This window comes from Convolutriloba macropyga, chromosome 13 (assembly GCF_964194025.1).
Source record: "Convolutriloba macropyga chromosome 13, txConMacr16.3, whole genome shotgun sequence".
NCBI lineage: Eukaryota > Metazoa > Xenacoelomorpha > Acoela > Convolutidae > Convolutriloba > Convolutriloba macropyga.
Window position 1 is genome coordinate 12,159,883 of NC_134480.1, and position 27,843 is coordinate 12,187,725.

The 27,843-nt window shown below is 37.2% G+C and overlaps 1 protein-coding gene across 1 annotated transcript in view; it reads left to right on the forward strand.

Annotated features, from left to right (window-relative positions):
• LOC142351596 (xaa-Pro aminopeptidase ApepP-like) overlaps window positions 1–27,843 on the forward strand; it is a 702,879-nt gene that overhangs the window by 185,806 nt on the left and 489,230 nt on the right. Inside the window, exon 2 of the mRNA XM_075403731.1 lies at window positions 22,071–22,242. Coding sequence (XP_075259846.1) covers window positions 22,167–22,242 — 76 coding nt within the window. The 5' untranslated portion in view covers window positions 22,071–22,166. The remainder of the gene's footprint in view (window positions 1–22,070; window positions 22,243–27,843) is intronic.

Sequence of the window (27,843 nt, forward strand, 5' to 3'; positions counted from 1 at the left end):
TACAATAAGTTATTCTGCAACTTTGTCGGCAACAAAATAGCAACAGTTGAATATTTCACTTATCAGAAATCCTCGAACAACGTGATAATAAAACATGGAACAATTAAATTTTGTCATGGGTTTTGTTTTAATTCTGCAAAGCCTTCTGGAGGTGTGTGGGGCTGAGGGCGCTTAGCCTATATTTTACAATAAAACTTGATTATTTTCTGTCCATTTTGAATGTTGCAAAACGCAAAGTAGGAGAGTTTCCGCAGCCGTTTCCTGAAAAACGAGGACTACATGAAGCGTCTCAGGTATGCCGACTGTGTGGAACGCGGCCAGCTCCTTTGTCCCCCTCGTTCTCTTCGCGAAGCTGCCCGGCTTTGTAAGTTGGAAGGTTCTCGAAATTGTCCTTTTCGTCGCTCTTGAATGCAAGTGCACTACACGCAGTAGGTCACATCTGGGCACCGTTTCTCCAGCAAGATCGCTATAATGAGTCTCATTGAATAAAGTCTCCACCTCCTTCTGGCACGTGAGCATGGTGTTGTTTTTGAAAAGTCAGCTCATTTTGATCTTGAAATGTGTTAACTCAAAATAGGTCTGCAGTTTTGTTCTCCAGGCTGTCAAAAGAGCGTTGTGGTTGTGGTTTTTAGCAGCTTCCGAACTGTTGGCTTCAATGCAACCATCACGTAAGCACATGTTTACTTCAGACGATGAAAGAGGAGCAACTTACGCAGCGACTGGCAAAATTCTTCCGGGAGATTGCACCTTGTTGTTTTTTCGAGATCCTTTGGGGTCTTTAGATGGGTTTGCGCACATTGGAATAGGCGTGGAAATGGGAAATGTTTTTCGGTCTCGTCGAGAATGAGTGTCTCAAAATTGAGGTAAGTTATTGATTTTCTGCAAAAATGGGGGCTCATTTGTTTCACATCAGTTTTTGTTACACCCGGGCACCAAGTTAAAGTTACATTAAAAATTTTACTTGTCTGATGCGGAGAAATGTCGGAAGTTTTTTGGAGACGCTGCTGAGAATTTTCGGCATCATATGGCACACGTGATTTTATTAGGACTCAGCAACGGCCTCCTGATCATTCACCTTAGGCTTGAACATGGCGCCACGTTGCGCTTTTATTAACCCGGTTTTATCTTCATCAATAAACTTACTTCGACAAAATATACCACCATGTCGGATTCATGTGTTTATGCTTACAATAAGTTATTCTGCAACTTTTTCGGCAACAAAATAGCAACAGTTGAATATTTCACCAGAAATCCTCGAACGTGATAATAAAACATGGAACAATTAAAGTAAACAAATTGTAAGTTTTTTTTTCATGGGTTTTGTTTTAATTCTGCAAAGCCTTCTGGAGGTATGTGGGGCTGAGTGCGCATAGCCTATGTTTTGCGATAAAACTTGATTATTTTCTGTCCATTTTGAATGTTGCAAAACGCATAGTAGGAGAAAATAGCAGTTCCATTGACTGCAAGTTGCCCCCTCGTTCCAACACACCTCCAATCCAGCACACCGAAACGAAACACACTGAGTGTGACAAAACTCAAGATACACGTAGAACTTTGAGACTAATCAAACCGGCTTTTGAGGGAATCAACTCAGCAAATGTTGTTCTTCTGTTGGTGCGAAAAGCAAATGCATTGATGGGAATCGAACTCTCAAGAGAAGTGCGTAAAAGGCATATGAAGTTACTCATTCGTCAGCAACGTTAGATTTACTCATTACAAGTGTTACAGTTTCTATTCGGTGTGCAGCTAGCTCAATAATTGTCCATAGGGTGAAAGATTCTTTTACAATTGAGAACATAACGAAGACAAAAAGACATATGACTATAATAACACAAATGATCTACGCACTGAATTTGATTGACACTATTAAAATAGTCGACATAAACCAGTTTCCATCGTCATTGACCTTAAATAGGTTCCTAAAAAGAACAAGATTGTGTATATTCTTTTTTCAAAAATGAAAACACTAAAATTTTGACGTAGTAGGAGTAATTAGTCATTCGTTTTTTCCAATAACAAAGGTTTTCTGCTGGTGCGGTTATTATTCAATGTTGAGGTCATGATTTAGTTTCCGTGAACGAAGTGTAGATTTTTTTGGAGTTGCAATATCTATTGCAATACCTGCTTCTTACCAGATTCATCTGAAAATCTATTTGAGTTGTCTTTTGACGTAATTTTTTTCCGAACTGTTGACTTCAACGCAACTATCACGTAGGCACATGTTTACTACAGAAGATGAAGGAGAGGCAACTTAAGCAGCGACTGGCAAAACTTTTTCGGGAGATTGCACCTTGTTGTTTTTCCAGATCGTTTGGGGTCTTTAGATGGTTTTGCGCACATTTGAATAGATGTGGAAGTGTTCTACGGTCTCTTCGAGAGTGAGGGTCCTAAAATTGAGGTAAGTTATTGATTTTTCTGCAAAAACGGGCGCTCATTTTTTGACAGCGTTTTTGGTTACTCGGACACCAATTTAAAGTTATACAAAAAATCAATTGCCCGATGCGGAGATCAATTGCCAGTGTCGGGAGGTTTTTTGAGACCCTGAGAAGGAATATTGGGCACTGGGTAGCACACGTGGTTTGAATAGGTTCCATCAACGGCCTCCACATCGTTCATCCCAGGCTTGAACCAGCTTAGTCATTCCGACTTGACGAGTATTTGCGTATTGAACTGAAACAAAAATGAGAACACAATAACGAAACATAACATACGCACACAAGATATTTCCCGATGCCAATTATCCATGAGTGCAGACAGAGATTGAAAGAAAGCGAATAGTAAGGATACATAATTTCACAATAAATAAAAAAAATAATGTATCGTGAGAAAAGAAATGCATCTTTAACGTTGTCATCGATATCATAAGAGTTTCATCTCGAATCGGTTGCTGGCCATGACATTACGCTTTCATCGATCATCATCCTGGTTAGACGGTTACAACACAAAGACAGCTCACCGTTCGCGATGGCGTCCAGCTCATCGCATGTATAAATAAACGTTACTGACCATTGTTTTCTGCTGGGTCCCTGAGTGCAACCACACGCACCATCGCCGAATTGACCGTCGAATATTTTTCCTCTTCAGATTTTCTCGTGATGTACGGCACTGAGCAGTCGCTTAGTTGACGTCAAAAAGTCGAAGAACACATACGACTCGTTAGCTGGCGGCATCACAGAAATAATCTCTCGGGGAACTATAGCGGAGAACAGCTTCCCGGCTCTTAATTACAATATTATGCCCGATATTACCGTCAGCTGTTGGCAAACGCAGCCAAACTTTCTCCCGCAGCAAATTTTTGCGCAAAACGCAAAAATGCTTGCTTTTCCGCAGCTGTTTTCTGGAAAACGAGAAATACATGAAGCGTCTCAGGTATGCCGAACCCGTGGAACGAAGCCACCTTCGTCTCACTTGTTGTCTTCGCACAGCTACCCGGCTTTGTACATTGGACAGTTCTCGAAATTGTCAGTTTCGTCGCAATAGATTACAAGTACAGTGCACCCAGTCGTCCACTTCTGAGCACAGTTCCTCCTACCGGATCACTATATTCTGTCTCATTGAATAAAGGTTTCAGCTACCTATGGCATTTTGAACTTAAAACAATGTGTCAACTCGAAATGGGTCTGCAGTCTTGTCTTCCAGCGCTGGCAAAGGAAATACTATTGACTTTCGCAAGAATCAACGAATCGAAGAAATGTAGAATCAACAAATAATGCAGCGTTTGGTTTGTCTCTGTCTCTGTCGCCCTAAATAACTGCACTACAGATGCGCTTTGCGCATTTTTTTGAAAATAATTTCACTTAAAGCTGAACGCTTTTGTGCAGCTAATTTCAACGCCAAACTAATTTGAAAGTTTTACGATCAAGTGAGATTCGAACCCGATACTATAGGTTGTGAGGCTAAAATTCAACCATTGGACCGTTACTTCTTTTAAAATGTTGAACAGTAGTATCTATATTTAAGCACCGATCTTTCAGCTTGCACTTATTGTGTAGAACCTAATGATTCAAAGCTCAGAAATTGTTCAGGCAGTTCAAAAACTTCCACGACCGCCAGAGCACCGACCAGTTGAATTAAAGATTCAATGGACACACACACACACAGCCACATTGCTTCAGAGAACACAATCTTTGAAAATGACACTGAAACTCAAAAAAGAGGTTAAAGGTCGGAATCGATCTTTCAGCCTGAGTCCATAAAGAGGGTTTGGATCCATGGCGCCACGTTGCGCTTTTATTAACCCGGTTTTATCTTCATCAATAAACTTACTTCGACAAAATATACCACTATGTCGGATTCATGTGTTTATGCTTACAATAAGTTATTCTGCAACTTTGTCGGCAACAAAATAGCAACAGTTGAATATTTCACTTACCAGAAATCCTCGAACAACGTGATAATAAAACATGGAACAATTAAAGTGAACAAATTGTAAGTATATTTTTTTCATGGGTTTTGTTTTAATTCTGCAAAGCCTTCTGGAGGTATGTGGGGCTGAGGGCGCATAGCCTATGTTTTGCGATAAAACTTGATTATTTTCTGTCCATTTTGAATGTTGCAAAACGCATAGTAGGAGAAAATAGCAGTTCCATTGACTGCAAGTTGCCCCCTCGTTCCAACTCACCTCCAATCCAGCACACCGAAACGAAACACACTGAGTGTGACAAAACTCAAGATACACGTAGAACTTCGAGACTAATCAAACCGGCTTTTGAGGGAATCAACTCAGCAAATGTTGTTCTTCTGTTGGTGCGAAAAGCAAATGCATTGATGGGAATCGAACTCTCAAAAGAGAAGTGCGTAAAAGGCATATGAAGTTACCCATTTGTCAGCAACGTTAGATTTACTCATTACAAGTGTTACAGTTTCTATTCGGTGTGCAACTAGCTCAATAATTGTCCATAGGGTGAAAGATTCTTTTACAATTGAGAACATAACGAAGACAAAAAGACATATGACTATAATAACACAAATGAACTACGCACTGAATTTGATTGACACTATTAAAATAGTCGACATAAACCAGTTTCCATCGTCTTTGACCTGAAATAGGTTCCTAAAAAGAACAAGATTGTGTATATTCTTTTTTCAAAAATGAAAACACTAAAATTTTGACGTAGTAGGAGTAATTAGTCATTCGTTTTTTCCAATAACAAAGTTTTTCTGCTTTTATTTGACTGGTGCGGTTATTATTCAATGTTGAGGTCATGATTTAGTTTCCGTGAACGAAGTGTAGATTTTTTTGGAGTTGCAATATCTATTGCAATACCTGCTTCTTACCAGATTCATCTGATAATCTATTTGAGTTGTCTTTTGACGTAGTTTTTTCCGAACTGTTGACTTCAACGCAACTATCACGTAGGCACATGTTTACTACAGAAGATGAAGGAGAGGCAACTTAAGCAGCGACTGGCAAAACTTTTTCGGGAGATTGCACCTTGTTGTTTTTCCAGATCGTTTGGGGTCTTTAGATGGTTTTGCGCACATTTGAATAGATGTGGAAGTGTTCTACGGTCTCTTCGAGAGTGAGGGTCCTAAAATTGAGGTAAGTTATTGATTTTTCTGCAAAAACGGGCGCTCATTTTTTGACAGCGTTTTTGGTTACTCGGACACCAATTTAAAGTTATACAAAAAATCAATTGCCCGATGCGGAGATCAATTGCCAGTGTCGGGAGGTTTTTTGAGACCCTGAGAAGGAATATTGGGCACTGGGTAGCACACGTGGTTTGAATAGGTTCCATCAACGGCCTCCACATCGTTCATCCCAGGCTTGAACCAGCTTAGTCATTCCGACTTGACGAGTATTTGCGTATTGAACTGAAACAAAAATGAGAACACAATAACGAAACATAACATACGCACACAAGATATTTCCCGATGCCAATTATCCATGAGTGCAGCCAGAGATTGAAAGAAAGCGAATAGTAAGGATACATAATTTCACAATAAATGAAAAAGTTAAATGTATCGTGAGAAAAGAAATGCATCTTTAACGTCATCGATGTCATAAAAGTTTCATCTCGAATCGGTTGCTGGCCATGACATTACGCTTTCATCAATCATCATCCTGGTTAGACGGTTACAACACAAAGACAGCTCACCGTTCGCGATGGCGTCCAGCTCATCGCATGTATAAATAAACGTTACTGACCATTGTTTTCTGCTGGGTCCCTGAGTGCAACCACACGCACCATCGCCGAATTGACCGTCGAATATTTTTCCTCCTCAGATTTTCTCTTGATGTACAGCACTGAGCAGTCGATTAGTTGACGTCAAAAAGTTGAAGAACACATACGACTCGTTAGCTGGTGGCATCACAGAATTAATCTCTCGGGGAACTATAGCGGAGAACAGCTTCCCGGCTCTTAATTACAATATTATGCCCGATATTACCGTCAGCTGTTGGCAAACGCAGCCAAACTTTCTCCCGCAGCAAATTTTTGCGCAAAACGCAAAAATGCTTGCTTTTCCGCAGCTGTTTTCTGGAAAACGAGAAATACATGAAGCGTCTCAGGTATGCCGAACCCGTGGAACGAAGCCACCTTCGTCTCACTTGTTGTCTTCGCACAGCTACCCGGCTTTGTACATTGGACAGTTCTCGAAATTGTCAGTTTCGTCGCAATAGATTACAAGTACAGTGCACCCAGTCGTCCACTTCTGAGCACAGTTCCTCCTACCGGATCACTATATTCTGTCTCATTGAATAAAGGTTTCAGCTACCTATGGCATTTTGAACTTAAAACAATGTGTCAACTCGAAATGGGTCTGCAGTCTTGTCTTCCAGCGCTGGCAAAGGAAATACTATTGACTTTCGCAAGAATCAACGAATCGAAGAAATGTAGAATCAACAAATAATGCAGCGTTTGGTTTTACAAAGTCTGTCTCTGTCGCCCTAAATAACTGCACTACAGATGAGCTTTGCGCATTTTTTTGAAAATAATTTCACTTAAAGCTGAACGCTTTTGTTCAGCTAATTTCAACGCCAAACTAATTTGGAAGTTTAAGATCAAGTGAGATTCGAACCCGATATTATAGGTTGTGAGGCTAAAATTCAACCATTGGACCGTTACTTCTTTTAAAATGTTGAACAGTAGTATCTATATTTAAGCACCGATCTTTCAGCTTGCACTTATTGTGTAGAACCTAATGATTCAAAGCTCAGAAATTGTTCAGGCAGTTCAAAAACTTCCACGACCGCCAGAGCACCGACCAGTTGAATTAAAGATTCAATGGACACACACACACACAGCCACATTGCTTCAGAGAACACAATCTTTGAAAATGACACTGAAACTCAAAAAAGAGGTTTCAGGTCGGAATCGATCTTTCAGCCTGAGTCAATAATGAGGGTTTGGATCCATGGCGCCACGTTGCCCTTTTATTAACCCCGTTTTATCTTCATCAATAAACTTACTTCGACAAAATATACCACCATGTCGGATTCATGTTTTTATGCTTACAATAAGTTATTCTGCAACTTTGTCGGCAACAAAATAGCAACAGTTGAATATTTCACTCACCAGAAATCCTCGAACAACGTGATAATAAAACATGGAACAATTAAAGTAAACAAATTGTAAGTATATTTTTTGTCATGGGTTTTGTTTTAATTCTGCAAAGCCTTCTGGAGGTGTGTGGGGCTGAGGGCGCTTAGCCTATATTTTACAATAAAACTTGATTATTTTCTGTCCATTTTGAATGTTGCAAAACGCAAAGTAGGAGAGTTTCCACAGCCGTTTCCTGGAAAACGAGGACTACATGAAGCGTCTCAGGTATGCCGACTGTGTGGAACGCGGCCAGCTCCTTGTTGGAAGGTTCTCGAAATTGTCCTTTTCGTCGCTCTTGAATAGAAGTTCTGTACGCAGTCGTCCACGTCTGGGCACAGTTCCTCCCACAAAATCACTGTATTAAGTCTCATTGACTAAAGACTCCACCTCTCTGGCACGTGGGCGTGGTGTTGTTCTTCAAAAATCCGCTCATTTTGATCTGAAAACAACGTGTCAACGCAAAATAGGTTTGCAGTATTGGCCTCCTGGCTGGCAAACGAAGTACTATTGACGTTCACAAGAATCAAGGAATCGAAGAAACGTAGAATGACCAAATAATGCAGCGGTTAATTAAAAAAACTGTCGCCCTAGAGAACTGCCCTACAGATGCCCTTACCGTACTTGTTTCTTAACTGATTTCATGTGAAGCGGATTATTATTGTGGAGCTACCTTAAACGCTAAACTAATTTAAAAGTTTTAATAAAAGCAAATGAGATTCTAACCCGAAGCGACAGGTCGTGAGGCTGAAATTCAACCATTGGACCATTAGTTCTTCAAAATGATAAAATTGAGAAACATGACTATCTATTTTAAGCACTGATCTTTTAGCATGCACTTATTGTGTAAAACTAATGATTCAAAACTCGGAAACGGTTCAGGCAGTTCAAAAACTTTCACGCCCGCCAGGCCGCCGTCCAGTTGAATTAAAGATTAACACACACACACACACACACACACACACAGCCACATCGCCGCAAAGAACACAATCTTTGAAGTTGACACTGAAACACAAAAAAGAGGTTACAGGTCAGAATTAATCTCGCAACCTGAGTCCATAGAGAGGGTTTGAATCCATTGCGCTACGTTTCCCTTACATTACCACGTTTTTATCGTCATCAATAAAATTACGTCGATAATTTATACCACCATGTAAATATTAATGCAATACCTGCTTCTTAACAGATTCATATAAACATTTGTTTAAGATGTCTTTTGTCTTAATTTTCTTCCGAGCTGTTGGTTTCAAAGCAACCATCACGTAGGCACATGTTTACTACAGAAGATGAAGGAGAAGCAATTTACGCAGCGACTGGGAAAGCTTGTCCGGTAGATTGCACCTTAATAGTTTTTTTCAGATCCATTAGGTTCTTTAGATGGGTTTGAGCACATTGGGATAGGCCTGGAAGTGTTCTTCGGTCTCTTGGAGAGTGATGGTCCTTAAAATTGAGGTAAATTACTGATTTTTTGTAAAAGCGGGCGCTCATTTGTTTGACAGCGATTTTTGTCACACTCGGACAGCAATTTAAAGTTACATTCAAAAAATCATTTGCCTGATGCGGAGACATGTCTGATGTCTTTTTGGAGACCCTGTAAGGGAATATTCGGAATGAGGCAGCACACGTGATTTGAATAGGATCCACTAACGGCGTCAGCATCATTCACCCCCAGGCTTGAACCAGCTTAGTTGCCCCGAGTCAACGATTATTTGCATCTGGAACGAAACAAAACTGAGAAAACAATAACCATACATAACTTACGCACACAAAATGTCTCCAGAAGCCAATAATCTATGGGTACAGACAAAGAGTGAAAGAGAGCAAATAGTAAGGATACATTAGCTCGAAGTAAATAAAATAGTAAAACGTATCGTGAGAAAATGCATCACTTACGTTGTCATCGATGTGATAAGAGTGTAATCTCGAGCCGGTTCTGACCTTGACAATACGCTTTCATCAGTCATATTCCTGGTTATACGGTTAGAACACAAAAACAGCTCACCGTTCGCGATGGTGTCCAGCTCATCGCATGTATAAATAAAATTGCTGCCCAATGTTTTCTCCTTCGTGCCTGAGTGCACCCACACGCTGCATCGCCGAACCGACTGTCGCAAATATTTCCTCTGCAGACGTTGCAAATATTTCGTCTGTCGTCGCAAATTTTTCCTCTGCTCTCGAAAAACTATCGTGCTGAATAGCTTCCAGGCTCCTTATTACATTTTTCTGCCCGATATTACTGTCAGCTGTTGGCAATCATGTCTTGGGATCCTAGCGTCTTAGGTTTGTCGGAATCAGGATTATATGAAGCTTACAATAAGTTGTTCTGCAACTTTGTCGGCAACAAAATAGCAACAGTTGAAAATTTTACTTACCAGAATTCCACGAACGTGATGAAACATGGAATAATTAAAGTAAACAAATTATAAGTATAATTTTTGTAATGGCTTTCGTGTCAATTCTGCAAAGCCCCGGAGGTTTGCAGGATTGAGGGCGCGCAGCTGAAGTTTTTTAAAGTAAAACTTGATTATTTTCTGTTCAATTTGAATGTTGCCCAACGCATAGTTGAAAGTAGCAATTGCATTGATTGCAAGTTGATCGTTTTCACTATTTTTTAGTATAGAATTTGAAAAAGACGCTTTATTTGACGAAAATGCAAAGCAAGAAAGTACATTTTTTTCACAGACCGGAACCCATTACTATAGCCTTCGAAAAGTGTCTTGATTTCATAAGAACAATCAGACGTCAAAAATTTGAGAATCTGATGAAGACGATATAGTTTGACAATATTTACTATTCAGATAATCGAGATCTGTTTTTGTACTGGGGCAGGAAAAGAATTCCTTCGTCTTTTACAATCCCTTGGGGATTGTTTTATGACACAGTACTATCGTTTAATTTGATTTTAAAAGTTTGTTAAAATTTGAAAAAGACGCTTTATCTTACGAAAATTCAAAAAAATCAGGCTACTTTCAATTTTTGGCAGGTCTTCATTGAAGTATCAATATGGTTATCTTCCAACAACTTCATGGCGTAAAATTTCACTAGTTTTAATAAAAATTGAAAATACGCTTTGTTTCACGAAAAACAAATTGCATTTAGTTTACAGCAGATTTTTGACCAGAACCCTCTTTTATTGCCTCTTGAGAGTGTTCTGAGTTCATAAGAACAATCAAAATGGATATTCGAGAATCTAGGGATAGAATAATAGAAAATCTATGAACATAACGCACTTTCACATTAGGGACATGCCGTGCCACTGCGGGGTAACTGCAAACAAAACGCATGGCTAAGACGTCGTGGCTTGCTATACGAAACCGATTGCTTAGATTGCTTATAGTTAGTCCCATGAAGTTGCAACGCAAGCGAACGTTCGAAAACTTCGTTGCAAATGAGCAATGAAGTGCCGATCTCTGCATGTTTTAAATTTGAACTTTGATCTTTGAAATGATCGGTAGCGTTATCGGGACTAATTATATCGGAGAGGTAAAAAAACAATTTTGTTTAAAGCTTTACCATTTTTTGTTATTGCGTTGTCAGAGTCTCGATTGCAATCCTGGTGCAACATTTCTTCAGATCTGTTCTCTAATGCCGTTTAAAACTCCCTCAATCGTTGAAAACTATGGGTCTTCATAAACAAAGCGTTTGTGTACGATTGAGTTACACTGCTTTTCTCTTTTTTTTTTTAGCGGAATCCCCTCCTAAGATCTGATCCATCCTTGCGTGATTAAAAGGAAACCATATATTTATAAATAATTATAATACGATTAGCAAGCAAATGTTGACCAAGTTAGGGATAATTCGAGCTCATATCTCAGAACTTTTATCTGCCGTAATTCAGGCTCAATTGATGTAAATTTGGTTTGAGGGTTAAAGGCAAAAGAGGATAGATCCCATTTAGCATATCATCTTTGTTGCATTAATTGAATTCATTGAGTATTTGGTCTGATTTGGTTTTGTTCACTTGTGAATGTCCTTTTCTCATCCCTTTCTGTCTTCACTATTTTCTTCACCTGGTGCTCAATTCAAATACTTTAAAGAGTTTTAATTCAACTTGTGAAACAATGTTTTTTTTCCAGCCAGCAAGACGTATTCGGTTTGAGGTGGAAATTAGATATAAGCTCGGATGATGTATTACCTGGAGTAATTTGAAAGTGTGATATCAGGATTTTCATACCACTGTCAACCAGGATAGTTATGACAATTGTGCTCAATATCGAGTGGAGACATTACAAAGTTCCTGCGATTTCTGCTCAAAAGTTTAAAATTTTACTTATCACAACTTATCACGCAGTACTTCACATATGGCTGTCTATCCTTCACGGAATTACTGCGAAATTTGGCCTTGAGGAGTTCATGTTAGACAAAATTTTAGAAACTGTGTGCCAACCCAACCTTTTTTCTGATTTCGGAGGAAACTTGTGTGACATAAATTGTTCGGCTGTTTTTGCGCTAAGAATTGTTTGTGCATCCTAGTAAGAACCAGCGTTAGATATACATTACAAATTGATTTTGTTTTAAAAAATTTAAGAATTTTAATCTATAATTGATAATTCTCAGATGCTGTTGTCAAATGATGTTTCAATAATCAGCTATCAGACGTGCCATATTTGTTATGAGTTTGTTGAATCTGTTCGACGTAAAATAAAAGCAAATTATCGAGCAAATTGTTCAGCACTCTTAACTTGATGCGCACAATTAATTTTCATTCAACATAAATCAAACAGCATAATGCATATGGACTTAACTTTTGAGGTCTCAGTGGTCCATGTGATGTAGTATGAATGTCATTACAGTCTGAGGTTAGCACACACGAAAGAAATTTTTTATTTTTCTTTCCGTCCTAGAGTGATTTTTGATTTCTGAGCTTATATGTTAACTTGCACAGGATAGAAGGCTAAATGTTGAGCAATTACCAAAAAATGGATACGGTTCTATATTTCCTCTTTGTGATTGGCTAATCTGATCAGTGTCATCTACAATTTGACAAAAATAAATTGGTGGTCGTGGTATTTTAACATATATAATCACATTTAGCATAGCACAGGCGAGTTTAAATTTAAACGTTTTGAGGTTTATTTTCAGAACTAGTCGGCCATTTGATAAAGAGTTTAACTTCGTGTTTCTCTTTCAGCTTAACCACAAGACGTTTCTCAGAATTAAACTTGCTGTGAGCTCAAACTTGGTAAATGTGAAAGCACGTTACTTTTTATTTTAGCCTTTTTCTTTAATAGCAACGTGAAGGTCTCAATTATTTATTTTTCGATGCGATATTATATTGCTCTGTTATTGTTCCAACATTTCATAGAAATTGGGGTCGATTTTTGCGAGCCCAGTGTTTTCTCCAAGACAAAGCACCAATAAGCTGTCCTTCAAAAAAATCAACCAATAATTTATAGTTAGATACAATAAATAATTAATTGAAGTATCGTTACACAAATTGCTAATGGCAAAGACTATTAACATGAGCTAACTTATTGGAATTGAATTTCTTGAGCTAACTCATGGTTGTTTTCTTGGCTTTAAATTCCTGTTTTTTATAATATTTAAAATAGACTATCTAAAACAGAATATTTTCTCCCGCCCGCCAATCCTATCGTCGAGTAGTTGGGTAAGTACACAAAATTATATTACTCTCAGGCAGTGTTGTTTCTATTGTGAGATTCACTTGAGCGTTTTGTTGAAATTAGTATCAGCTAATTTTTGTTCTTTAACTGCTTCCCATCTGTTCAGTTGTCGAGATGACAAGGCGTTTTTCATCATTTTCAGAACTGAAGCATCAATGACACAAGGAGCGTTGTCTTTATTGAATGGAAAGGTCAACATACGAAAACTATAATTCCATCCAGACCAAAAACCCGATCGTTGTTCCGCTATCGCTGAATTGTGTACTGCATCTGCAGTTTAGATTTTTTTAGTATTGAGATAGCGAATCCAGAATTGCTAGCAGACACAAAACTTCTTGAGGTTAGCTGTGGTCACCGCTGTCTGATAAAGTTTTCCTGCATTTTTATTTCAGGAAATTTTATCATTTTTCTTATCTACTGTCATTTGCTCAGCTTTGATGTTTCAAATGGGGGGCGAAAGTTTTTTCTATTTCTAACCTACGTGTTGGTTTGACTTCTGTTTCGATGCGTGTCTTTATATATCACTTTTTGGTACTTGCGTTCACATGAGCGGCTAGAATTGTTTTGTCACCTAGCCTTTGTCTTCCTGGTTCTTCCTGTTTCTTTATAAGAACTTTTGCGTTGTTGTTTTGTGGGTGTCGTACGTGTCTGAAGATGGTGATTTATTGCTGATCTTTTCTGTAATTTGACAGGTTGATAGTATTTGATGGTGACTGCAGTGCTTGAACTCGTTCTTTCTGGAACGTCTTCAGTTCCTGTTACCTCAGTTTTTCTCTTCTTTTGACTCCTGGGTGTGAAGTTTTCCCGCGGGACCATGGTGATTCACTGGATGTGCTCATCAATTGTGTCAATGAGTTTTTGTTCTTTTCTGATGTTTTCAATAGAAACTGTTCGATAAATGACGCTTCCATGAACGCGGCGCGCATTATAAATCTCTTTTTGTCATACGGTTTCGACGGGTTTCAATTGAAATTTTTTGTTGTCTTTGGTGCAAACATCCCCGCAGTTTGTCCGTTGATCTCTGGTTTTAGGTTGTGCAGTCTTAAGCTGTCTGTCTATCAATTGTTATATGTTACTCACTTGAAGCAATTTTTATAGAGTTTCAGTGAATGTAGCTTCTCGAAAAACTAGGCAGAGCTATCTTTGCAGCTTCAATTTTCTACAGATTTCTTGAAGTTGTTATGCTTACAGTCAACAGTGGAGTGTATTGGAAGTCTGTTGTTGTCTTCTTACAAACGAATGAACAAAGTCATTGTTTCGGTGTATCTATTCATCAAACTCCTCTCACAATAATTTCTTGATTCTAATTGTCAATTGTCAGCGTCCTGAGAAGTCTGAGTTTTCTGGTTTTGCTCAGATAGGACAAGTCAATAAACTTGAATAACACACCTGAAAGGGCGGTGTCTAGTGGGGGGGGGGGGGGGGGGGCTCTGGGTGCTTGTTGGTTTTCGTGTTTTTTTTTTTTCAAATTTCCGACGGACCATTATCTGTTGCGCTGCATGACGTATTTTGTGTCAAATAGTTTGTGTTTTATGACTGAAATGTTTTGTTTAAAAGAACTCAAGATCGAAAGTAAACAAGTGTTCGTGATGAAAAGCAGTTCTTTATTGGGAAAGAGATGGGTTTATAAAGTGCACCTTTGTCAATAGCTTAGGCTTCATTTTTAATTTTGAAATAAGAATGTACGAGTAAGTTTATTTGTGAAATATGTCTGAAGGCGACATCATCAGATATTGCAATTTGTATGCGCTCCATTTGAACAGACGTAAAATTAGAACAAAACAATGCAGAATATAGAGCTATAAAGCTAATAGTAGATAGATCAGACAGTGTTCAACTGCTTTTTATTCTATTACTGTTCAAATTGTGCTGACAGTAGAGCAGTTTGAAAAGTTTTTGCTCCCCTTTGCATTCTTCCAGCTAAGAAGCTATCACTTGCAATCCTTTGAAACTAGTTCTGCTGGACCATTCCCTTGGTACAGTTCCTTTATTTTGTTTAATTATTTTTATTTATTGATTGAATTATTTATTTAATTATTTATTTATTTGATAATTGATTTGTTTATTTACTTAATTATTTAGTAATTATTTAGTGTTTATTATTTAGCAAAGAAAATGGACAATTTATTAATTGTTACAATTAAATTAGTTCTGCGGTCTTTTGCTTTTTTAAATCGCTGATTTTTTCACACGATGTAAAGTCAAATGCCGCACCAGAAAAGAAATGTGTAAGCCAATCTGCTGAACAAATGCAAACAGAAATTGGAATGCTTTTTTTTCTCGCATAGTTACAAGAGAGCGCGAGAAATGTTGGTGTAGACATTTTTTTTCGCTAAGCACTTTATTTTTAGTTGCAACTGTAAATTTTTCAACAAAATGGCTTCTTTTAGATTAATTGTCAAATTATAGTTTTTGAAGCATATTTGACTATTTTGAACTGTTATTAGACTTTTATCAATTTTTCTTATTTATGGTTCAAGGCGCTTTTTTAGTGGTGTATGTATCTGTCAATGCTTCACTGTCCACGAAAAGTTTCGAATACCTTTTACAGCGGGTTTGCAGAACTTTTCGATGTCATCAGTTTTAAATTGCTGCTCCGACCCACGCTAGTGGGGGAAGAACTATATGCTCAACTGTTTTTCTCTTCAGTCAATTTTCGATTTTCGATATATGCATCGTGCATAATTGACAATGGTATCATTAGAAAGGTTCTCAAGCGTAGAATTTCAAATTAAAAAGATTTTTATTTGAGTTTCACTTTTTCTGAGGAGCTACGGATGTTTGAATTTTTGTGAACGTTGGCCTAATTTCCGTAGTTTTTTTTTTAATTTTTCACAAATTTTAATCAATTTGCTTAAATTTTGATCAATTTGCTTGAATTCTGATAATTTGTTAACGATTTGTTTTCCGTTTGAAGATCAAAGAGAGATGCTATATTTTGTGAAGCAACTGTTTTGGCTAAATATTCGACTAAACTTCAGCATTTTTTCTCCATAAAAAGGCGCCAAATATGCTTATTCGTTCTTTCTGTCCAATTTGACCGGTAGTGCACGATATAAAAACTGCTTACCAAAGCTTCGTTTACTCAGATAACCTTTTAGCGGTATTTAGCTTTTTTTAAATAAATATTTAAATATAATAATTATTTGTTTTTAAAGTTGTAAGTTTTTCCATTGCAAGAAAAATTTTTAAGCAAAACAATTTGGTTTTTCAACAGCCGTGCAGCTATAGCCAGGCCAATTTTGATCTCATTGTTGATTTTCGCAATTAAAAAGGATTCGGATTTTATTTTGGTGTCCTTTTTGCTCTTTTTTCATCCCAATCACAGACAATTCTCTTTTCATTTAAAAGTTGATTAATAGGAGAGCTTATTCAAGTTCAAATGAGGTCAATTTATTAAATTTTGTGTTTTTCCGAGTGAAGCTTATGGTTTTGTGGCGCAAGCAAGCTGTTCGTAGATTTTTAACGATTTCTTGTTTTGCCAACATTTGTTTTTCATGTGGTCTCAAGATGAGGCCTATTAATCACATGTCTAGTACGGTGTCTAGGGAGCTATCAAAAAAACTATCTAACAGTTTCAGTTGATGCATTGTGGTTTTTGTTAATATAACCCAATAAGTATCCAGAACAATTTTAATATTGACTTTTTGGTCAAATTAGCTGTTTCGGTAACTTTTGGAACAGTTTTTTAGGTTAATAGACCAGCAAAAATAGCAACGTTAGTATTGGTCTAATTAAAGAATCTTGCAATTCACAAATAGAATTGAAGACCGGATTGATTCTTGCAATTCACATTAAAGACCGGATTGATTCGAAACCAACTTGAAATGAAGGCCAACGAAGATATATGATAATCTTAAAGAAAAGCTGATAATTTGTGGCTTCAACGCCGTTTGGGTAAATTTGTGAAGTTTGGAGCTCTGTCTGTCTGTGTTGTTATCTTGTAATCTTTTATTTTAGTCTCACTAATGACGTGTCCAATTGGCTTCCTTCCTAATCAGTAACACAACTCTTTACTATTTTGAAAGCCTATGATTGTTATGAATTTTAGTTTTTGTTTTGAAAAAAAGTTATTCAAAAAGAAAATTGATTTTTGAGATTTGCCACTTTTGATCATTTTATCTTTTGCTGCCTTATCTGATTATCACATTAAAGGCACATTAATGACAAATCAGATTTCACATTAATGGCGATCAAAAAAGCAATTGATTATATTTAATTTTTTGTGAAAATTGAGTGATTTTTTTATATAGACTTCACTTCGACCATCGCAAATTATAATTAACTTTGATTTTTGCCTGTATTTGTTCTTTTTCAAGTCATATGACATCCTGATTAATGGCAGGCCTCGCTGGTTTGGTGTGTAGGTTTAAACGGAGCCAGTTAGTGATGTGAGTTTATAGCTAATCATGAGTTTGAAATTAATTGTTAGCAAAGGTTAATCTCAATGACAGCTCCCATATCTTTTCTAGTGAAATGAAAGTCAATTGGCTCAGATTAGTTTTTATCTCATGCTATTTTGATGTTTTCTATAAGTTTTTGTTTTTAAATTTAGATAGATCTTGAGTGTTTGTTGTAACTAATGCTTGTTGTTTTATTTGATTTTGTTGTTTGTTTTGTCTCTTACTCTCCTTAACGGCAGTTATCTTTGGCCCTCTAATGAGTTCTTATTTATTTTGTTTAGTGGTTTGAGCTTAAAGCAGTTTTTAATTGGCTGCCTATTATTTTCTAACAATACATGAGATTTCAAAGCTTTTCTTTCTCCTCCTAATTTGGTAGATAATTAAGTCAGAAACGTCGTATTATTATATGCGAACGCTCATAACCGAGCCTCCTTGTTTTTAAGTCATTTTTTCAAGGAAAATTGATCGAATGAAGTCACATTTTGGCATCTTGTCTATGTTTCAGCCGTTCTGTGATTTTGTTTCTATTCAGTGGTTCTTGTGGGTAGCCACTATACAATTTCACAAATTCTCCTAAGAACGATTGTTGGGGCGTCGCAACTTCTTAATTTCCTGAGATTAATCTAAAATTTTCTAATTGTTTGTGTTATTGATTTGCTTTCGTCAAGTCATTCGAGGAACGAAAAGTAAGTGAGCAGCACGACGGCGTGTTGAGAATATTGTTTCTGTTCCAAATGGAATATAATTAAGAACATAGTTTGTTTTAGTTCGAGTATCAAAGTTTTTTGAGATGACAACAGTTCGGACTACGCGGACTTTGAGCAACTCACTGTCAGTTCAAAACACAAAATACGGAGAAATAACCAACAGAAACTTTTTTGTTGAGCACTATTTAAAAATATTCAATGTCATTGATTATTTTGCTAAAACGAAGGAAGCTTTTTCAGTTATTTTTAAACAATTTGCATACATCTTTCTCCGAATATATGGTGAACCCAATATTTTGCGCAAAAGCGTCTATGCAAACCATTTTTGAGCTCACGCGTTTTGAGTAAGAGGTGTAGCATAGCTGATTCATTCGAAGCATTGTTTTTTATACTCAGTATTTAAGATGATTTAGCAAATGTTAAAGCTGTCGTTCGAGAGCAATTCGTCCGATGGTTGTCGATGTATGTTAATTCATGTTACTTATGTACATGGAGGTTTGACGAAGGAAAATCAAACCCAGGTAGGTGACATAAATCTGGGCCAACTCGTATTGCTGAAATCATTCGGGGAGTTCTATGGGTCAATTCTGGAGCTTACTGGTGAGTAATTTTCATTTTTTTGAGAAGTGTCCTAACCCAGTGAAAGGATAATTTTCTTTTTTGCACAGACTTGAGTTTTCAGGGTATACAAGGGAAACATATTTTGTCATTTTAAGAAGCTATGAACCCCTAAATTTCAATGCCACGAAAAGCTCAAAGTTTATGCAATTTTTTGTGAATTTAAAATTTTCGCGTCAACTTGATCATTCCTCTGTACTGACCGGCACGGAAAGGATTTTTATCCATTATATATTTCGCTAATGATGTTTGTTTACTTCGTTGTCTTTTTGTTTTACAAAAGTGAAAAGTGACATGAAACTACCAACATATCTCGGTTCAAATTTTAAAAGTTTACTTTGACTCTGTTTTTCTGTAACCACAGACGAATATGTTTGCGCACCGACCTTAATCGCGAATAGTTTGTAATTATAAAACTCTCATCCAAAAGTTTAGGTATCCTGAACGTTTTTGAGATGAATGCTCTAGTGAAGATTTCCGTTTTTGCTGCTGACGATTTGTTGCTAACAATGCTTTCTACTTTTTAGTGATTAAATGTGAACGCGAAGTTAGATTTTATGCTTTTCGCGGGGTCAATAGTTTTTTTGTCTAAGCGTCGCTTCGCTTTCGTTTTTCTACAAATTTGAAATTGCTTATGCGATCAGTTCTGACTACTAATCGTTAATTAAATGGGTTATCACCTAAGAGAGTCTTCAAAACAACTGTGCCCTAATTTATATTGAAAAAGTTATCAATTAGGCTCAGTTATACCGAGATTTAGAGTTTTGAATTTCTGATTTTTTGGGTTTTTGTTTTTTAATTGGTTTGCTTGGCGTCGTGATTGGCGATGTTTTCTATTTGGTTTGAATGCCTGAATAGGACGTTTTAGGTTCCTAGGTGATTCAATTTCCCTATGAGATTGAATTTATAAAATTTTTCTTAAACTTAGATTTGTCACTGAATAGCTGATATGAATCTAGCTCTGGCTTCCATCACTTGCATCGTTTACACTAAAAAGTTTGTACGCATTAGAGTCACAGGCATTAAAAACGGTTATAATTTCCTTTCAAAGAATTGTCTTCATAGTATTTGCCTTCATTTCTATTTGCGGCAAGTTTTTTAGTAGCTTTAAGAATAAAACCACAAAGTGTTGCCTCTAAGCTATAAAAAATGTTTTGAGTTATTTTGGTCTGGCTTTGCTGTTTTTTATCCGCAAAATAAATTACTTCATTATGAAGGGGGATGAGATATTAGAAGAAAGCCCTATTAGGTAAAACCAATTTTACAGCATTAGGTAAATCAATCAACTTTTTGGGGAAGTATGCGAAAACACTTTAAGACGGTGCTTCGTTATCCGCTTGACGCTATAAAGTACTCAAGTGTCATTGAAAACTATCCTTACATGGGAATGGGTTAATAAAATACGTGTAAAAAGTACTGTATTTAAAGTTTTACACCCCTTTATAATATTCGAGAAGGGAGTTTTGTTAAACGTTACTGCGGAGTGAATTTAATTTTTCTTGAAAAATTGCTTCATTTCTTTTAGCTTATTGCTATGTGGCGCTGCCCACTTTGACAAAATGTTGGCATAACTGTGAACTAGAACTAAACTTACGTGTTGCAAATTTACAATATTGAAAAACCTTGTTTCAGTATTTTTGTAAGCTTTTTTCGTGTTAACACAATTGTTAGAAATACTTGAGTACATTATAGCGTTACTTCATCGAAGTACCGTCTTCAAGTGTTTTATTTTGTTTTTGCCTATTTTCCACAATGTTAATAGAATTAAGTTTCGCCCAATGGCTACCAAAGTTAGCTTCCTCTAATCGAGCGTTCGCCTAATACCCTACACCCCAACATGAATACTTCCATGTACAGTTTTGTTTGGACATTTCATTAAACTCATTTATCAATTATCAATTTTTATCATAAATATCAATTACAAGCGAATATGAACGCCGTGTAACTTCTTTGAAACTTTGAAAACAAAAACACACTTTTTTCTCTAGACTTTGTGGACAAAACCAAAAAACTGTGACAAAAAGTTAAATTATGGCTTCATTTCCCTCCCTCTTGCAATTTTTCTCTTCTTAGAGAATAATTGTTTTTAACGTTTCATGATCTATCGGTTCATGATCTAATGCACTGGGTTGTAACATATAAGTGGGGGAACATTCCGTACCACGCGCTGAATGAAGGAACTGTTTTCGTTTCCTCCCGTGAGACCTACTTTGCCCGCTATATAAAAATAACGATGACTAAAAGGACTATCTCAATTCCAGCTTTTGCAAAAATAATTGGATTCTCTTTTGGCCCACCGCCTTAGTTGGTATGTAACTTTAACGACCCCCCCCCCCCCCTCGCACGTGCCATTTTTAACATAATAACGTGCTATATAGCAACACATAATATGTGTATTGGTGGCATAAAAACACTGGGGGGAACAGAATCGATCCAACAGATCTTTGCGTTTCTGCGCCCCAGCAGAACATGCACTATACCAATAATCGGGATTTTTCCAATATGGCCCCTCACCACGAAATCATAGCCCCATTATTGTATATGTATACGGTAATGGGGGGGGGGGCGATACGTTATATGACAACTAAGCTGAGGGGTCAAAGAAAGGCCCCAACATTTGGAGGTCATAAACGGCTATTGACGAACAGAAGGAGACTCAAAAAAAGAAGACCTCGAATCAGCTATTTTATTCTGAAGGTATAATAATTGAGTTCATATTAACATTGGTAAAAGAGCCAGTTTATGATAGTGAGTGTAATGAGCATGACCTTGACTATTTAACTTTCTGAGCTTTCCCGCAACAATTTAACTCAAAAATTTAACTTTAGCAATCACACAGATGAAATTAAGAAAGCGGCTTTTTTGTGAAATCAAATAAAATTAATTTGTGGAATTATATAGATCCGAAATTGATTTCGTTTTTTCTTTCCCGAGCTTCAAATTACAAATAATCAAATAAGTTTTTTATATAGCATTATACTATTTTAAGAATTTGATCGTGAGGCGGTGCGGAAACTTTCTTGTCCATGAAGCGGAGGGGGGATTGCTGATGCAAATTTAACCGAAAATAATAGTCATATAACCTATAGCCCAATTTTCCATAATGTGGGGGTAGCTATAATGGGAAGACGCAAACGATCCTATGAGAGCGTTTTGTAACCACTTGACCTCATTTTCAGAAAGAATTGACCAAGTTATCTAAACGGATTGTGGAAATTTTTGTGCAGTTACCAAAGCTGAAGATAAGAAACGAAGTCCTGTTAAAGTCTGAACATGATGTCAATGGAGTCGAAGTTGACGAAATTGAGGGAGTTGATGAGAGGATCGAACTCTGCACTTTTGCCAAAAGGTAAATTCATTCAGGTCGTTCAGGTAAATGTTTTTAGGAGAACATCTGCTACTTTACTATAAATGATGTTTAACTAAATGCAACAGCCAACTTTGTGTAGGTATATTCGAAACAGTTATATGAATTGTTTCTTTTGGCTCCTCCACGTGCTGCTTGATACAAAGCATTTTTGCTGATTCTTTACCATTACAGCACCCCCCCCCCCCCCCCCCCCCCCCGGAAACTATACCTCCCGATCATGGAATGTCAATGTAATTTTTATCCAATCTATTGTGTTTCGGTCCCCAGTGTTTTTTATGCCTACCAATAACAAGTTATTTATTATTTTATAGCATGTTACTATGTAAAAATAGCACGTGTTGGGAGTAAAAGTAATATGCCAACTAGGCCTGGGGGGGGGGGGGTGCGTTATTTGCAACCCAAGAGAGCACGTGCTTTATAAACACAATAACTTGTTATTTAATGACAACCATTTTGCAGGGGTGGTGGATATTTCACAGGGGTTTTTGTTCAGTCAAAATTGAAAGTATACAACATCAGCCTAATGTGCGAAGGAGGGTTTCTAGTTACTTAACGAGGGCGCCTGTCTTGTTTGGGTAACTGCGTAGGGCAACTTACAAGCCACTAGCCGATCTCAAAGGCAAAAGTACCAGCTGCGAGGTTTTAACCCCTTAAAACAGTTCAGAACGAGAAAAACAAACTGATTGGAAATGGACACAACTTGTGTCCTATAGATAGCTATAATGACTCAAGAGATCGTAATTTTTTCGCATACCGGATTTTTAGAATGGAGCTCTGCGGGTAGGAGCATTGTCGAGTTAATGGAACTGTAGATCTTTTTTGTCAGATTGTGGTCAATCATTTAATCTAGTCTATTGTGACCAGATCCGTGAACCCTAGCGCATCTGAGTTGGGCAGGTGAGAACGTCTATGAACGCAATGGACAGGTGTTAAGCTGTAGTATCTCATACAATGAGAAAATTACGTTTGTGGGTGCTGTGCTATTTTTCAGAATCGAGAAAGTCATGTTCGTTAAATGCCAATCTTTGAAAGGAAAACCATTGCACGAGTAATCTTTGGTGAGCAGGACTCAAATTGGCGACGAAATACGCACCGAATGATTTGCCTGCGAAGTCTGAGTACCAATAGAGCTAAAGGATAGCCTTCATCAAATAGCAGCTAATATGCCAATTAATGAAAAACGAATAAGTGTGGCAGACATGCAGCCTGAATTCCACCTGTTGAGCTGACGTATATGGGGCAATCCCTTATCTAGTTCCAAAATAACCATATCGCTTAGTTGCGTTCATATAACGTATAGCATTATTATGGGGGTCTATAATTTCATTGCTGGCTATAGCCACCCTCTGGGAATGGGCATGCTGTTTTTTAAATACGTGCCGCAAATGTATTGAAAGTAGTAATTCTCCTTCTAAAGTCCAAGGAGAGACATTGTAACTGGTGCTACCCTGCTTCAAAGAAACCCACGCTTGCTCTGATTGCCTTGCAAAAGCCGCGAGGTTCTTTCCCGTTACCGTTTGAGATGTGACATTTTCCATGAATATTGGCGCTTTTTCGAATTATGCAGTGTTGGTTGTTCCCTGCGAATTGACATGCAAATAAAGCTGTTCCAAGGTGAACCATGCCTGCATTGACAAGGACTAAGTGTCGCTCAATCGGAAATTGTCGGAGAGGCTGAAAAACAGAGCTCATGTAGTCGACGTCATCGTGACTGCTTAAAATCCAATCATGGGTTTCGTACTCAGCAGGTAGTCAATATAGTAGACGAAGTTGTTCTCGAATCCGGATTCGGCACTTGGACAATCATGGACTAACTGTTGGACAAAACGTAGGACACCAGACGAGAAGGCAAAGAGTTCATTCTAATACTTGATATTCATCAACCCTAATGAGGTTTTCGACTGCGTCGAGAGGCCAGCGATGATGGAAGCATTGAACAAGGACAATGTTAATGCCCAGCATTAACTTCTCTTTCATTTAAACATTTTGAGCGCCATTTTTTGTTGATTCTGAATCACGTTAAGTTATAAGGCTTTGAAATGATAAGGAAACCAAACAAGGAAACTAAATAATTGAAACTTGCGACTTGAAATAATTGGAAGAAAAGAATCATGATACGACAAAGGAAGGATAGGCAACGTCGTGATCACATGATATTGAGCACCGAATAAAATAAGTCAAACGAAACATTCACGACGGAGCTGAGGCTGAGACGGGAAAAAGCCTTAAAGCCTTAAATTTTCCTCGGAGAAGGATTTCAGACAGTGGTGCCTGCTGCAACCTCTATAAAATTGATTATATGGCTTTTGCAGACGATTTTTTGATGTTTGGAGGCAACACCTTAAAAATGCGTAACTCAGGTGAGATAATTTTTTACCACAAAGTCGAGAAATAGGCGGCGGACATTTCTATCCCTAGACAGCATTAAGATTAAGCATTGAGAGTGGGAAGTGAGACACGACAGTTCTTCCCTGTCGTGATTGGCTCTCACAACTTATCTGCATTCGAGTACCTTCTTCTAAAAATAGACCCATCACCAAATTATTGTTGTTAATGACAGTAACGTGGCCTTGTTGAGCTTAAATGTCCTTAATCTAAATGGCCGAGTTTAAATTAGAGAGGACACAAGGTTCTGATGCCCTCAGAAAAATGCTATGTAAAACACCAATGGTCTTCGTTCTATAATGCTCACTCTATGGATGAAAAGGAGAATGGGGGCCACCCACGTTCTCGACCTTTCGCTACCTAGTAGACCAAGGGGCCAGAGTCTATCTGATAACGGTTTTCTGTCGGGTCTCCAGTACAAGCTCATTCTGCTTTGTAGTGGTGGCCTGATTTTCATCAATTTTCTCGCCTTCAATATTAGAGTATTTTATTAGTCTATTATGGCTTGCGCATTTTTTGAGCATAGTGATAGTCTCAGGTAGTAGTGGGAAAAACGTTCTATCCGACCACCCACTCAACACTAACGAGTATTCGTGCATCCACTATATTTGAATGTGTATATCCACTATATTTTCCAATATCTAGAGTTAAGCTGGTTTTGTGCAGATTATCCATGAAGTGGCTACACAGTCACATCTGCGAAGCAGCTTCACTGATTAGTTACACTGATAGGTTACTAAGGTGGCCTTAATTATCTAAAGGGTGCCAATTAGATTACGCCATTTATGAATCGAATCATACGCTGTTCATTTCAGAAGAATTAGCGAATTTTGTGTTATGCTTTTTTCTGATTTCTACTTCTTAATTTCTGATCTTTTTAGCTCTTTACTAATCAGGCTTAATTAAATCAAATAATCCTTTCAGTTCTTAGCTAATACTTTCGGTAGCGCACTCTTTTCGTTTCAAAAGTATAAGCGAATTTTTGAGTTTTGCTATGTTTATTGTACTTAATGCTGCATTGCACTTAATCTCATCTATGACAGATCTCATCTGTGCATTGTTCTATGATGCATTTTTCTGCTATTGGAACTGTGAATGGGTTTGCATGACGTATGATTTTTAGTTGTGTAATGTGGTTGAGGAATATGGCATCTAGTTTTGTGGATGTCTTAATTTGACGCCACTGACTTCCTAAAAAATCTGTTTTACAATTGTCATATGACAGGTACCGTAAGCCGGTTGCTAATTAGGCTTAAGTTGATGAAAATAGCTTTTTCAGTTTATAGCTAATGATCTCCATGACTTAAAGAGTGTTCATTTCACTATTGTTTTTGTAATTAATTCAAAGAAAAAAAGAAAGAAAGAAAGAATAAATTTCTCCTTTTTTATGATAAAATAAATCAATTTAAATCAACAATTTATTTACTTACATTATTATCAACAATGTTATATATCATAATAACAAAAGATATCTCGGAGAGGACAGATAGACGGGGCTATTAAACCCATCTAGTATCTTCCCTGGCTAAAATTTAATAGTTAAGAAGAGAAAAAAAACGATAATTAAATTTTTTGATGTTGAAAACAGAAAAAAAAACGGTTTTTAAGCTTAAAACGATTCTATTTTTTGAACTCTATGCATATTACGCTAACACTGTATGCTGTGTCTTGATTTCTCAGTGACGCTGATTTTTGGCAAATACGAATAAAAGAAATTCAAAAAGAAAATTTTTCTGCAATTCGATTTTCTTCGTCGATTTTCTATGTGTAGACTTCCTTATTTTCCAAAAATAATACCATTTTTGAGGCCTCGGCACTTTCGAATAAGTGCCTTAACAAGTTTTGACTAGAGTTCACGGAAAAGAAAAATTGAAGAAAAAAAAGAGGGTTGGTAGGGAAAAAATTACTTAAAAATGTAGGATACCAGCTCCTCATTATTTAGCAAGTAACTTTCTTTAAATTTATGATTAAATTGCGATATTTGTTGCCAATTTTTGATTTCAATGTCCTGTGCTAGAACTTCATTCTTTCTCAGTTTGTTAAACAACCTTGCACAACGATATGAAATAGAGGGGCGCTCAAACTGCGTTTTAAAGGAGGGAAGCTTTAGGTAGTTTTTGGTAGATCTTCTGGTGTTTCTGGTACTATGCTCATACTCAAAGAGTTCATTTAGATTGAAATAAATGCATTTTAAAATTTTTTCTGCAGAATGTAGATAGGTAGGAGCGACGAGTAACTGCAACAGCCATATACCAAAATACCGTATTGAATTATTGGGTTAACATTGCTTCGATAGTAATCAATTAGCTGTTTTCGGGGTACATAGTGACAAAGCTTACATATAATACCACACTGTTTTGAGAGTCTTTTCTTAATATATTCTATATGTGATTGAAGACTTAATTTACTATCTAGATAGATTCCGAGAAACTTACAAAGATTACGAACTTGCGGTGCGGTTTGTATCATCCGCAAACAATATAAAATCAGAAGACTTGCAAACTAATAGCAGATCATTGATATAAATGAGGAACAATAAAGGACCCAGAATTGAGTCTTGTGGAACCCCACAAACTGTTGACTTCCACGAGGAACAAGCTCCATTTACAATAACCCGCTGTTGTTTCCCTTCTAAGTATGTTGCTATCCAATTTAGAGCTGGGCCCTGATGCCAGTGTTTTCGATCTTTTTTAATAAGATATTATGCTCAATGGTATCAAAAGCTTTTTTAAGATAAGGAAAGAAACTGATAGCTTTCACATTTTGACAATTCAATCTTATTTCTTCGATTAGTTCAACGAGAGCGTCAATAGTGCGGTGTTTGGTACCAAATCCAAATTGCCTATTGAAGAGCAAATTATGATTTTCCATGTAAGCAGATATGCGAATGAACAAAGCACGCTCGATATTTTTACTCCATTCAATTAGCAGAGAAATTGGTCTGTAATTTTTTAAATCTAGTTTAGATCCGTCCTTGTGAAGGGGAATTACTTTGTCCTTTTTCAGATCATCGGGAAATATTCCTCCTTCGAAAGATTCATTGATTATCTGGGTTAGGTATGGGATCGTAACATTAGATGATAATTTGACTATGACATTTGAGATATCATCATCACCAGATGACAATTTACTGTCTAGATTTTCAATGGTTTCCCTAACCTCGTGAACGGTTATTGGCTTTAAACACATTGTGTG